At 41.5% G+C, this 14,519-nt stretch overlaps 1 protein-coding gene across 1 annotated transcript in view; it reads left to right on the top strand.

Moving 5' to 3' along the window:
• The window catches only part of OTOA (otoancorin), a 30,675-nt gene extending 17,781 nt beyond the window's left edge, over window positions 1-12,894 (top strand). Inside the window, exons 23-29 of the mRNA XM_081338534.1 lie at window positions 1,553-1,708; window positions 2,960-3,102; window positions 4,835-4,971; window positions 5,473-5,570; window positions 8,922-9,114; window positions 10,961-11,051; window positions 11,991-12,894. Of these exons, the coding sequence (XP_081194660.1) occupies window positions 1,553-1,708; window positions 2,960-3,102; window positions 4,835-4,971; window positions 5,473-5,570; window positions 8,922-9,114; window positions 10,961-11,028 (795 nt within the window). The 3' untranslated portion in view covers window positions 11,029-11,051; window positions 11,991-12,894. The remainder of the gene's footprint in view (window positions 1-1,552; window positions 1,709-2,959; window positions 3,103-4,834; window positions 4,972-5,472; window positions 5,571-8,921; window positions 9,115-10,960; window positions 11,052-11,990) is intronic.
• The last annotated feature ends 1,625 nt before the right edge of the window (window positions 12,895-14,519 follow it).

The following is a 14,519-nucleotide window of genomic DNA, read 5'->3' as shown; positions in this document are numbered from 1 at the left end:
AGAGAGAGAGAGAGAGAGAGAGAGAGAGAGAGAGAGAGAGAGAGAGAGAGAGAGAGAGAGAGAGAGAGAAAGAACTCACCAAAGGACACAGAAAGAGAGTTAAATTCATGGGTTTTCTTCCTTAAAAAAAATAAATAAACAGACCGGTGCTGTGTCTTTTAATGTATTAAAACCGCTCCCTGTTTTTTTGTTTTTACTTTTTAAAAACTTTGTTTGCTTGTTATGAGATCTTAAATCCAGTTTTCGTTTCTCTGTTGCTCTCCTGTTTTATTGCCATTGATTTAGGCTGCAGTTGTACTATAAAAATATTAATGCAATATTATATCCTGGATTGTTAAGCGTACTGGGAGTGACAGGGCCGCCGAGGCAGAGGGTAGAAAAAAAGAGAGAAGTAAATAATGATTTGAAAACGCACACATTAGTCGTCATATTATAATGCCCAAGGGGAACAAGTAAATAAATAAAAATCTATAATTCCAGGTAAAGCTTCTTAGGAACACTCATGAAATATATAGTAAGATGGGCAAGCGAAAATGTCCATTAGCTTCCAATCCATAGCCTAAGATGAGAAATAGGTATATAAAATCTTCTACATGCTTGTTCCCGAGCGGGAAAAAGATCGCTGGGTGATACAACAGGTTTACTAAGACCGTAGAAATAAATTGCTCCTTTGCCAATCTGCACAAAAGATTTTTTTTTCTTTTCTTCGCCCCTTGATCAGTTGGGAAAACGAAGTTGACGTGATTCAGCTTTTGAAATGAAACCACACCCTGGTTCAGGGGACTTTGTTCAAGTTGGGAGAGGCTGGGGATGATGGGATCCATTCTCCAACACATCAGATTAGTGGAGGCTGTCTAGGCCATGGAGATTTGAGCCTCTCTGCTTGATTGCTTCCCAAGCAGATGTGGTACGGGCAGTCCTCAACTTACGACAATTCGTTTTAGTGACTGTTCAAAGACGACACTGAAAAAACGGGTCTGCTGACTGTTTTTCACGCAACCGTTGCAGCATCTCCATTTCTCACGTGATTAAAATTCAGGCACTTGGCAACTGACACGTATTTATGACGGTTGCAGTGTCCTGGGACATAGAGATGCAAAGGCGTGGAGAAAAACCCAGAAAAAAAAATGGGTTTTATTATTTTTTTCCTTTCCCCCCAAAGCCGTTTGGGGGGAAAAAACGGGGAAAAAATCCGTTTCCCCCCCCCCAATTTTTCCAGTTTTTCCCCCCACCAGGTCTTCCCATCTCTACCTGGCGTGTGTGTGTGTGTGTGTGTGTGTGTGTGTATGCGTGTGTGTCACATGATCCCCTTTTGCAAACGTCTGATGTGCAAAAGGGGAAGCCAGATTCACTTCACAACTCTGTTACTGACTTAAGAAGAGCAGTGATTACAGTTAATAGCTAGGGAAGGAAGGTTGTAAAACGGGGCGAAGCTCAACAACAGTCTCACTTAGCAACAAAAATGTGGTGTTTAATTGTCAGTCCAAAGTCGAGGACTTCCTGTAATGGGTCACGATATGTTTTGTGTGTGTGTGTGTGTGTTTTTCTAAAGGTTTGGGGTCTGCCTGAACGCTGGAAGAGATACCACATTGTCTCCCTGGGTCACATTGTCACAGCGTTGAACGAGAGTGAAATTGTCGCCCTGGATCTCAGCTCGGTGGACGCCGTCTCAGCCTTGACGCAGCAGACAGCCTGGAATCCATCTCAGGTTAGTAAAAGTTCACACCGAGAGTCCATTGCTAAGAGGGTCCCAAAGAAGCTTTTCCACGAGGCACCTGGACTTCCTCGTTTTTCTTCGAAGACGTTCCGCTTCCCATCCCAGAAGCTTCTTCAGCTCTGACTGGCTGGTGGGGAGTGGAAGAGCTGAAGAAGCTTCTGGGATGGGAAGCGAAACGCCTTCAAAGAGAAACAAGGAAGTCCATTGGCCTCGTGAAAAAGCATCATTGGGAACAGACCGAGAATCTCCACAGGCATTGCTAAGGAAGATCTGCTGAGTCTCAATATTGTTGGCTTGTGTGTGTTTCTTAAATCTGTGCGCGTTGTATGTGGGTGAAGGTGAAAGAGTTGAAAATCAGTCCCAAAGGTGCTTTTTTCAGGACCCACCTGGACTTCCTTGTTTTTCTTCGAAGACGTTTCGCTTCTCATCCAAGAAGCTTCTTCAGCTCCGACTGGCTGGTGGGGAATGGAAGGATTTATACTCCTTGCAGACAGCTGGTCATTTGCATCCTTTTAGAAAGTTGTTGAGGCCACTTGGAGGTTTATCTGTGTCCTCAGGGTAGTGCAAATGTGCAAATCCCTGAGACAGAGATAAATCTCCAAATGGCCTTAAGGGCTCTCTGAAAGAATGCAAATGATCTGCAAGGAGGATAAATCCTTCCGTTCCCCACCGTTCAGTCAGAGCTGAAGAAGCTTCTTGGATGAGAAGCGAAACGTCTTCAAAGAAAAAACGGAAAGTCCAGTTGCCTCCTGAAAAAAGCACTTTTGGGACAAACAGGACCTGGAGGACTAAGAATCTCCATAGACAGTTGAAAATTAGGGTGCTGGATGTTGCCGGCATCCACCGGACTAAATATCCCTCTTCAAAATGTAGCAACTGGGCCAAAAACAGTCTTTGATTCCACATGACGTGGGCATACCCTTAATGAACAAACGGATCACTCTTACAAATGGCCTTGTCTCTGCCGGTTGCGTTTTATTTATTTATTTTGTTTATTTTATTAAACTTATATAGTTAAGAGAATACAATTTGGAAAGCAAACTTTTGGAAATCTTTAGGTCCAGCAATGCAACCTTCAGTGTTAGTTCTTCAGCCTTGTACCTCAAATATTCTGGAGGATGCATTTGTGTTGTAAATTATTCTGAGATCAGTTTGCGTAAGGGAATGGTTTTAAGGGGGGGGGGGGGAAAGGACAAACACAGGGATCTGTGTTGTTGTGATTGTTGTTTACTTTCCTCCCAGGCCAAATCCATTTTGCGAGGCTTTCTGGATGATTCGGGACAAGAGATAGCCAGTCTGAAAAGTTTCGATCTGCTAGCTCTTGATGCCAGCCTTTGCACTCTAAACTCGACAGAGATTGCATCCGTCAATGCCATCGAATTCAGGTAACCCTCTGCCTTCTCTCATCCGTGAAATGCTTCTAAGAAGGACATGATCGCAAAAGAGGATATTGTTCCTTCAAAAGAATAGTTTGCTTTCTTATGATGTCTCTTACGCACATTTCTCCGGCTCGCAAAGCGACCAAAATATTATTGCAAGCAAGCTGCAGAACATGGAGAAATAGCTGCCCTCACCAATCGGGACGCTAACGTTGTGCTTAGCCATTAAAATGCCGACCGACCAAATTAATAAAAATAACTGATTTGAGCAAAAGGTGAACGGTCTTTTGTGGTGTGGTTTCCCATTCACAGTCTAGATCTGTTGCAGCACGATGTCCTTCCAGTTCAAAGTCTACTTAGAAAGATAGCACAGTTTGCAAAATTTACCCTGTGTGGAAATGTGTTTGGACACTGCAGAAGACTTTGAAATCTCACAGGCTCTGATTATTTAGTTCTTTATTTTCGCTGACACCTGAAGGGACAAAAACTTCCTACTGGTTGTATCATTAAGCCTCCCTCCCTCCCTCCCTCCCTTCCTTCCTTCCTTCCTTCTTTCCTTCCTTCCTTCCTTCCTTCTTTTCTCTCCCTCCCTTCCTTCCCCTCCTCCTACTTTACCTTTCTTTCTTTCTTCTTTCTTTCTTTCTTTCTTTCTTTCTTTCTTTCTTTCTTTCTTTCTTTCTTTCTTTCTCTTCCTTCCTTCCTTCCTTCCTTCCTTCCTTCCTTCTTTTCGCTCCCTCCCTTCCTTCCCCCTCCTCCTACTTTTCTTTCTTTCTTTCTTTCTTTCTTTCTTTCTTTCTTTCTTTCTTTCCCTTCCTTCCTTCCTTCCTTCTTTCCTTCCTTCCTTCTTTTCTCTCCCTCCCTTCCTTCCCCTCCTCCTACTTTACCTTTCTTTCTTTCTTTCTTTCTTTCTTTCTTTCTTTCTTTCTTTCTTTCTTTCTTTCTTTTCCTTCCTTCCTTCCTTCCTTCCTTCCTTCTTTTCTCTCCCTCCCTTCCTTCCCCTCCTCCTACTTTACCTTCCTTCCTTTCTTTCTTTCTTTCTTTCTTTCTTTCTTTCTTTCTTTCTTTCTTTCTTTCTTTCTTTCTTTCTTTCTTTCTTTCTTTCTTTCTTTCTTTCTTTCTTTCTTTCTTTCTTTCTTTCTTTTCCTTCCTTCCTTCCTTCCTTCCTTCCTTCCTTCCTTCCTTCCTTCTTTTCTCTCCCTCCCTTCCTTCCCCTCCTCCTACTTTACCTTTCTTTCTTTCTTTCTTTCTTTCTTTCTCTTCCTTCCTTCCTTCCTTCCTTCCTTCCTTCCTTCCTTCCTTCCTTCCTTCCTTCTTTTCGCTCCCTCCCTTCCTTCCCCCTCCTCCTACTTTTCTTTCTTTCTTTCTTTCTTTCTTTCTTTCTTTCTTTCTTTCTTTCTTTCTTTCTTTCTTTCTTTCTTTCTTTCTTTCTTTCTTTCTTTCTTTCTTTCCCTTCCTTCCTTCCTTCCTTCCTTCCTTCCTTCTTTTCTCTCCCTCCCTTCCTTCCCCTCCTCCTACTTTTCCTTCCTTCCTTCCTTCCTTCCTTCCTTCCTTCCTTCCTTCCTTCCTTCCTTCCTTCCTTCCTTCCTTCCTTCTTTCTTTCTTTCTTTCTTTTTTCTTTCTTTCTCTTCCTTCCTTCCCTCCCTCCTTCCTTTCCTTTCTTCTTTCCATCTTTCCTTCTTTCCTTCCTTCTCCCTACCGACCACGATTGTGATAAGGCGTTCTTTTGCTTTCTCCATAGTGTGGTTTTAGCCAGACTGGGTTCTTTGCCCTGCAGCTCAAGCACTCTGCAAGGCTTTAAAAAGAAAGTCGAATCTGTATTTGGGAATCCCACGAAATGGAACCAGGCAATTTTGCAAGAAATTGGGACTATCGCCGGTAAGGAAGTTACTTAACCGCTCCAAACCATCCTTTGGCCCACAATCCTTCACAAGTTGCGGGTGCTCCAACACTGGAGGTTTTTAAGAAGAGATTGGACAAGCATTTGTCTGAAATGGTACACGGTCTCCTGCTTGAGCAGGGGGTTGGACTAGAAGACCTCCAAGGTCCCTTCCAACTAATTCACCACCTGTGCAGCAGCAGCAGAACTCAGAGAAAAATAGAGAAGGGGCCCCATTGGAGCCTTGACCTTATTAAAAGCAAAACAGCAAAAATGGAAATCGCACTCATTAAGCACGCACCGTTACTAAAGTTGGTTCCCACTAAGCATTCATTTAATCGCCAGCCCCGTTTTGATTTCCCAGAGGGGCCTGGAATCCTGATTTTAGAATCAAATATTGATCGGCTAAGGGCTGGTGCCCCTCAAATGCTCCAAATTCCGTCTAATCGGCACGGCGTGAAATTGTTTTTCTGATCATCTCTTTCTCTCTCGCGCGCTAGCTGGCTTAAACGCGAAGGAATGGAGAGCCCTCGATCCCGAATTGATGGCTTATTTCCGGCCCGCAGCCATCGCATCCATCCCCAGTGAAATCTTTAAGGTAAGTCAGAAAGCTTTCCGTTGGGTTTGCTGCCTTCTCCATCTTTTTATTTGAAAGGAAGGAATGAAAAAAAAAGAGGTGTGGGGAGGGATGTACGGCCTTGCGGCTGGTTTCATATTTAAGATACCCAGTTTGGTGTAGGGGTTGAAGACGCCGGGCTAGACACCGGGAGACTGTGAGTTCTAGTCCTGTCTTAGGCGTGAAAGCCAGCTGGGTGACTTTGGGCCAGTCTCTCTATCTCAACCCTGGGAAGAAATCAATGTTGTGGTTCCAAAGGTCTTGTCAAGAAAACTGCAGGGATTCATCCGGACAATTGACTTGAAGACATCCAAAATTTACTTGCTATCCCTCCCTCCCTCCCTTCCTTCCTTTCCTCTCTCCCTCCCTCCTTTCTTCCTTCCTTCCTTCCTCCCTCCTTCCTTTCTTTTCAAAATCTTTCCTTCCTTTTCAAAATCAGTCTTCCTTCCTTCCTTCCTTCCTTCCTTCCCTTCCTCTCTCCCTCCCTCCTTCCCTCCTTCCTTCCTTTTCAAAATCTTTCCTTCCTTTTCAAAATCAGTCTTCCTTCCTTCCTTCCTTCCTTCCTTCCTTCCTTCCTTCCTTCCTTCCTTTCCTCTCTCCCTCCTTCCCTCCTTCCTTCCTTTCTTTTCAAAATCTTTCCTTCCTTTTCAAAATCAGTCTTCCTTCCTTCCTTCCTTCCTTCCTTCCCTTCCTCTCTCCCTCCCTCCTTCCCTCCTTCCTTCCTTTCTTTTCAAAATCTTTCCTTCCTTTTCAAAATCAGTCTTCCTTCCTTCCTTCCTTCCTTCCTTCCTTCCTTCCCTTCCTCTCTCCCTCCCTCCTTCCCTCCTTCCTTCCTTTCTTTTCAAAATCTTTCCTTCCTTTTCAAAATCAGTCTTCCTTCCTTCCTTCCTTCCTTCCCTTCCTCTCTCCCTCCTTCCTTCCTTTCTTTTCAAAATTTCCTTCCATTTCAAAATCAGTCTCCTTCTTTCCTTCTTTCTTTCTTTCTTTCTTTCTTTCTTTCTTTCTTTCTTTCTTTCTTTCTTTCTTTCTTTCTTTCTTTTTCTTTCTTTCTCCTTCCCTTCCTTCCTTCCTTCCTTCCTTCCTTCCTTTCTTTCTTTCTTTCTTTCTTTCTTTTTCTTTCTTTCTTTCTTTCTCTGTCTCTCTCTCTCTTGCTCTGTCTCCACAGACTCCGTTTCCTCCCACCACTCCATCATCTCAAGCGAAGTTTTTGCAGAGGTTCAAACCCGAACCAGAAGGGGGAAAAGAGAGAGGGATGGATTTATGTCTCATAATTGCTTGCTGTTTGGGAGGCCAAATGTCTTCTGGGAGGAAGAGAAAAAAGGCAAATTCAACACAAAAGCCAGAGGAACTCTTTGGCATTGTTGTTAAATGTCACTCTGTTCACATTTGCTGTCATTGTTCTGCAAAACGTGGAAAGATAATGACTGTGCAGTTCTAATCATAGGGTTCGGCTTCCAAAATAGCCATAATCATATGACTATGTTGGGTAGAATATTCTGCACTGGAATTGGGGTGGTGGGGGGGGGGAAGGGAAGCAACTCTTATTGTCTGGCTGGTGTCACCATGAAAAGCTCTAAAGTCACCCTTTGCCTGCAGGAATGAAAGCAGATAGATTTTGAAGCTTATAAATGAACAGATTAACAGAGACCTTGGAGTTTTCTAGTCCAACCCCCCTACTCAAGCAGGAGACCCTATACCAGGGGTCAGCAATCTGAAACAGTGAAAGAGCCACTCGGAACCGGTTCCCTCACAAAAGGAAAAACTGGGAGCCGCAAAAAATGTGTGCACATGCGCGTACATGCGCGCATGTGCAAAACAGGGTTTGACTGAAGAGTGGAGCCAAGGCGAGATATGCACCTACCCTGCATATTTTAATTGATTGGTTGAACTTTTTTAGTCCCACTTTTTTTTTTGACTGCACATGGCAGAGCCCCCGGAGCCGCGGGTTGCAGACCTGTGCCCTATACCATTTCAGACAGATCTCTTCTTAAAAACTCCCAGTGTTGGAGCATTCACCGCTTCTGGAGGCAGGTTGTTCCACTGGTTAATTGTTCTCACTGTCAGGAAGTTTCTCCTTAGTTCCAGGTCGCTTCTCTCCTTGATGAGTTTCCATCCGTTGCTTCTCGTTCTAATTTCAAGTACTTTGGAGAATAGCTTGACTCCCTCTTCTTTGGGGCAGCCCCTGAGATACTGGAAGACTGCTATCATGTCAGCCCTAGTTCCTTCTGTTCATTAAATTAGACATACCCAATTCTGCAACCGTTTTTGCAACCGTTTTAGCCTCCAGTCCCCTGATCATCTTTGTTGCTCTTCTCTGCACTCTGCAAAACAGTTGCTGCTCTGGAACAGAAATTGTTGTGATGGGAGAAACAACTCCCTCAATATATATATATATTTTAAAAAAAGGAATAAAATCTCACCAAGCCAAGGAATCAAATTCCATTCGTTTTGGGCCTTCTTGCCTGGAATCTCTTTTTTTTAACGTGGGGATGCCAAGAACTTGTAAGTTTTCAGCATTCCCACAGAAGGTATTGTTAGGTTAGCAGGGGAAAATATTGAGGACTTTTCGATGCTGTAATGTAATTGGAAGTAGAAGCAAGCAATTCTATGCTACGCAGACTTTCCAGCTTTGCATAAATGATGCACCCCTGGTTCTGAAATTCACAATCGGGGTGATTTAATTGGAAATAAACATGAACATTTCTGTGTCACCACGCTTTTCAGCTTTGCACAAATGATGCGTCCTAATTCTGAAATTCACAATCAGTGCCATTTAATAGGACGTAGAAGTGAGGGAACTTTGGTTATTTAAAACTTGGAAATCACAAATATTAAACGTTAAATTTAAATACGAATGGGAAACTATGTAAAAATGGGGAAAAACTCATCAGGACACTGACTGTCTGCAAAGATTGAATGTTAAAAGAACCCAGGATGTGTATAAACTACAAATTATTGATAAATGCAAGAAAGCTGTTTTTATTTAATTGATATAATAAGAATTGTATTAGTTTACTTGTGAGACAGTAAATACTCAGGGGAAAAGAGAGGAAATATTTAATGTAGTAGTTTGAGACTTGTACTAAAGACACTTGTATGTTATTGAATTATCGATTCACTCAGCCGCCACGTTGCTTTTTAAATATTTAAATGTAAAATTAGAAAATCAATAAAAACTTTTTTTTAAAAAAAAGAAGTGAGTAATTCTGTGTCATGCATAGAACTGGGGCAAGAAAGATCATAAAATGGGGCAAACCCCACTTAGCGACTGCCTCACTTGGCAACAGAAATTTTAGGCTTGGTGGTGAGGACTACCTGCATTTATTTTCACAGGAACTGTCTCCTGACCAGCTTGCAAACCTTGGCCCTGAAAATGCAGCCAGGGTGACGGATTTGCAGCGCCAACATCTCGATGAAGAGCAGCTTCAGAGTCTCCAACTGGCGCTGGGTGGTGGAAGGAGAAGAATCCGAGAAATACCCTTGAATGAGAGTACAAACAACCCAACATCTGCCCCTCTTCTGAACGGTGAGTTTGCTCGCTTTAAAAGCACCCTTGGATTTGATTGTTAGTATAATTCTTATCGTAATTTCATGGGGTTTTGTGCGGGTTTTTTGCTGCCCAACAGCAAGTGAAAAGAAGGATTAGGGATGTTTTCCAATCTCTCAGGGGCTGCCCCAAAGAAGAGGGAGTCAAGCTATTCTCCAAAGCCCCTGAAGGCAGGATAAGAAGCAAAGGATGGAAACTCATCAAGGAGAGAAGCAACCTGGAACTAAGGAGAAACTTCCTGACAGAACAATTAATCAGTGGAACAACCTGTCTCCAGGAGCTGTGAATGTTCCAATCCTGGAAGTTTTTAAGAAGAGACTGGACAGCCATTTGTCTGATATGGCATAGGGTTTCCTGCCTGAGCAGGGGGTTGGACTAGAAGACCTCCAAGGTCCCTTCCAACTCTGATGTTCTATTTTCGATTATTCTGACCGTGGGAAAGCTGGGACGATTGTAAGTGTGAGGATGGGTCCTGAACAATGTCATAATTTGTCATTTTGAAATTACAACGAAGGATTGGAAGTCGAGGACGACTTGTGAAGCATCAGTTATCCACAACCGTTAGTGGTTTAAGAACTGATGTTGATTTTGAGAGGCTTTGACCAACGAGAAGAACGTTGTCTAAGCTAAGATTGCTCCTCGCTATTCGTACCAGCCTTCAAAAGCACCCAGTTTGTGCCTGTTAGAAATGTGTGTCATAGCTACAATGCTTAATGGTTGGCCCAACTGGGAGGCCATCAATTTCCCTGAGGTCAGGGCTGCTACCTTCTCCAAGGTTGTTCTCTTGGTACCTCACAGGTGCCGCGTCTATTAAGTTCTCCCTCTGGGTTTTTGGCCGAGCAAAAACAGCTGCGAAGTGAGACAACGCTTCATTAATTCCTCTTCACCGCAGCTTCTGGGCGTCCGGTGAGTTGGCTTTGCTCTCGCCATTGATTCCCCGGTGGGAAAAGACAGCCATTTCCTGCTCTTGCGAGCGGCTGACCTTTTATTTTATCTGCCAAGGCGAGGTTGTCTCTGTTGACCTCTTGTACAGCTTTAATTCATCAAGGATAGCCTCCCCCCATCTGGTTTTGCTGCCGGAGGAACGTTGAAGATTTATTTACCACAGCATCAGGTTGGAAATTCACTGGTTTGAAAGGCTGAGCAGATGTTGATAGTCATGCCTGGCGACTGGGAGGCACAACAGAAATGAGGAGGTGAAGAAATTGGACATTACAACTGGCCCCTGGTTGTTCCAAGATCTAAGCCAGGGGTCTTCAAACCCGGCCCTTTTATGACTTGTGGACTTCAACTCCCAGAATTCCTCAGCCAGGCTGAGGAATTCTGGGAGTTGAAGTCCACAAGTTATAAAAGGGCCGGGTTTGAAGACCCCTGATCTAAGTGTTCCAATATCTTAAGGGGCTGCCTCAAAGAAGAAGGGGAGTCAATCTATTCTCCAAAGCACCTGAAGGCAGGAGAGGAAGCAACGGATGGAAACGAATCAAGGAGAGAAGCAACCTAGAACTTAAGGATAAAATTTCCTGACAGTTCGAACAATTAATCCATGGAACAACCTGCCTCCAGAAGCTGTGAATGCTCCAACGCTGGAAGTTTTTAAGAAGAGACTGGACAGCCATTTGTCTAAAACAGTAAGGGGTTCCTCCTTGAGTAGGGGGTTGAACTAGAAGATCTCTAAGGTCCTTCCAACTCTCTTATTCTGTTCAGTGTTCCAATATCTCAGGGGCTGCCACAAAGAATTCAGGATCTCCTGGTGCTTTAACAACTAGACCAAACTACTAACTCTTTGGATCTTCTCTTCACCCCCTACTCTCAATTTCCTTTTCAGGAGCTTCCTTACCTTACAGGTTAAACCTTTGGATGTCTGCTGTTTCAGCCCTGTATCTGGTCTTCTGAATTGACCACTGCTGAAGTATACAGTAAGCCTGTATTATTATTATTATTATTATTATTATTATTATTATTATTATTATTATTATTACATGAAACTCAGTCAACTGAACACTCAAATTGACTGGCACTAAGGGTTGACACGGGCTGCTGCCAGCATCCTAGGTATCAACCAGGTATCTCCTTAAAATGTAAGATGTTCCGAGCAGTGCAGGGGTTTTTTTTTTTTGGTAGCTTTGCTGGAGTTATTGCAGGAAGCTGCAATTTCTTGATGTATTTTGCAAAGTTTTTGGACATATTATTATTATTAGGGCCTTCTCTGTGGGTGCGCCTGCCCTCTGGAACCAGCTGCCCATGGAGCTTAGGACCGCCCCTGACCTTCGTTCATTCCGCCGGGACCTGAAGACCTGGCTCTTTGAGCTCTCCGGCCCAGGCTGAGAATTTTTAACTGAGGTTTTTAGTTAAGGGATAATTTAATCTTTTTTTAATTGTTTTTTAACTTTTGTATTTCGTACTGTTTGATTTTAAATACCCTGTAAACCGCCCTGAGTCCTTCGGGAAAGGGCGGTATATAAATTTAATAAAATTAAAATTAAAAATTAAAAATTACGGTAAATTATTATTTAAAAGACATCACACGTTGTAATTACTGCATATGATGTTGGCAACCTCTCAAAAGAAAGTTCTTTGAACTTGATTGCATTGATTGTTGTTTTATGATGTAATGACATATGCATTGGGAACACAGCGGTGGAACAGCAGAATTCAAGAAGGGGTGGTTTACTTCAGATTTAAGAATGGGTGGGAATGTTTTAACAATTGCGGCAAAAACGGCCATAAGATTGGGTGCAACTCACAACCTCCTTGCTTAGCAACTTGAATTCTAGTCCAATTGTGTTCATAAGTCAAGGATTACCTGTATTTATTTATTCCACGTTAATCTTACCTTGATTTTTTCCCCCCCCCAGAAGTTTCCAGCTGACATGGCAAAGATAAGGAATGGCCTTTGGAAAAACCTGCTGAAGTTGGAAGAATTAAAATAATGCCTTTTTTTCCCCCCAACTTGGAATACCTTCAATATTTACAAGCATGTTACATTCGCGGATGCAGCAATGTCTGTTGAAGCGTTGAAAAACTTTGATAAAAGAATATCAATAGCTTTTAGATGAACCTAGAAGAAGACTGTGCAAGCATTACTTGTTTAAAACAGCTCAGTGCAGGAATGTAACTTTGATTCAAATGTATAAATATCAAGTTTTGGAATCAGGAGACTTCCTGTCCAGACTATTGGCAGAATGTAGGAGTAGAAAGATGGCCTTGAAAAAAGCAAAGAGAGGCCATTAGCCCCTAAAAGGAAGAATTTAGAGCAACGCCACTCTTCTCATTATTATTTTTATTTGTTCAAGGGGTTTTTTTCAGGAAAAATATGTTATTTATGTTAGCATCTAATGGATTTAACATTGTTATTTTAACTTGGTTCAATGCAAATAGTCCTCGAGTTACAGCCATTCGTTTAGCGACGATGGCACTGAAAAAAGCAACATACCATCCTCAGACTTATGAGCATTGCAGCGTTCCCACAGTCATGTGACCAAAATTATGGGTGCTTGGCAATGCCTGTAGGATGGTTGCAGCATCCCAAGGTCATTTGCGACTCCCCACAACCAAAGTCAAAAGGGCAACCTAGATTCGCTGAACAGTTGCACAATTTGCTTAGCTTCAGCGATTCACTTAGTTAACTGCTTAGAACTCCCGATTGTGGTTCTAAGTCAAGGACTGCCTGTAAATATTCTGCCAATGTGTCCACCTTAATTTTTAGTAAGATAAATATCAAATAAATATAACCTATACAAAGAAAAGCTCCTTTGGGATCCTCCATGTTTGCTAAAAGGTCTGTAGGGGTCCTTGGAGAAAGAGGTTTAACAAACACTGGTCTATATGAACGGAGATAGTTGCTAATAGTTCTTCTGGGGTGCGCATCAAGCACGAAGAATCAGGACATGATAAATTCCAGTTAAGCTGATTTGTTGCTCATGCTGATAGACAAGGATCTAATCAACTCCTGGTCAGCACTGAATTGACTGGTTGGGGAATTCTGGGAGTTGAAGTCCTTGTCTAAAAGTAGCCAATTTTGAGAAACACTAGAAAAATGGCTCCATCCACCCTCTAAGCACAGAGCTCATTCTGGGCTGCCTCGTCCATTTAGGGTAGGTTTTATGATAGAAGATAGAAGCTAGGGCAGATGTTATATGATAGAAGTTAGGTACGTAGATAGATATAAGTTACGATAGATAGATATAGATAGACAGAGAGAGATGTTTGATGATTATAGATCACATAGATACAGATATTAATAGAAATAGAAGAGATATAGATGGAGATATAGATGTTAGAAAATACATATATTAGATAGTAGATGGATATAGACAGATGATAGATTAGATTGATAGATGATAGGTGATATGAGACTTGATAGATGATTGATGATAGATTGATAGATGATAGAACAGAGATGAAATAAATTAGAGCAATTAGAGATAGATGTTTGATAAGATGATTATAGATCATATATATAGAAGATATAGATATTAATAGAAATAGATGAGATATAGATGGAGATATAGATGTTAGAAAATACATATATTAGATAGTAGATGGATATAGACAGATGATAGTTTAGATTGATAGATGATTGATGATAGATTGATAGATGATAGAACAGAGATGAAATAGAGCAATTAGAGATAGATGTTTGATAGATGATTATAGATCACATATATAGAAGATATAGATATCAATAGAAATAGATGAGATATAGATGGAGATATAGATGTTAGAAAATACATAGATAGTAGATGGATATACAGATGATAGATTAGATTTGATAGATGATTGATAGATATGAGACTGATAGATGATTGACGATAGATTGATAGATGATAGACAGAACAGAGATGAAATAGATATTAGAGCAATTAGAGATAGATAGATAGATAGATAGATAGATAGATAGATAGATAGATAGATAGATAGATAGATAGATGATAGACAGATAGACAGACAGATAGACAGATAGGCAGATAGGCAGATAGATAGATAGATAGATAGATAGATAGATAGATAGATAGATAGATAGATAGATAGATAGATAGATGATAGATAGATAGATAGATGATAGATAGATGATAGATAGATAGATAGATAGATGATAGATAGATAGATAGATGATAGATAGACAGATAGATAGACAGATAGGCAGATAGGATAGATAGATAGATAGATAGATAGATAGATAGATAGATAGATAGATAGATAGATAGATAGATAGATAGATAGATGATAGATAGATGATAGATAGATAGATAGATGATAGATAGATAGATAGATGATAGATAGACAGATAGATAGACAGATAGGCAGATAGGATAGATAGATAGATAGATAGATGATAGATAGATGATAGATAGATAGATGATAGATAGATAGATAGATGATAG

The sequence above is a fragment of the Vipera berus genome, assembly GCF_964194415.1.
Source record: "Vipera berus genome assembly, chromosome: 13".
NCBI classification, from domain to species: domain Eukaryota; kingdom Metazoa; phylum Chordata; class Lepidosauria; order Squamata; family Viperidae; genus Vipera; species Vipera berus.
Note: the sequence above shows the minus strand (reverse complement) of the source record. Positions and strands in the feature narration are given on the sequence as shown.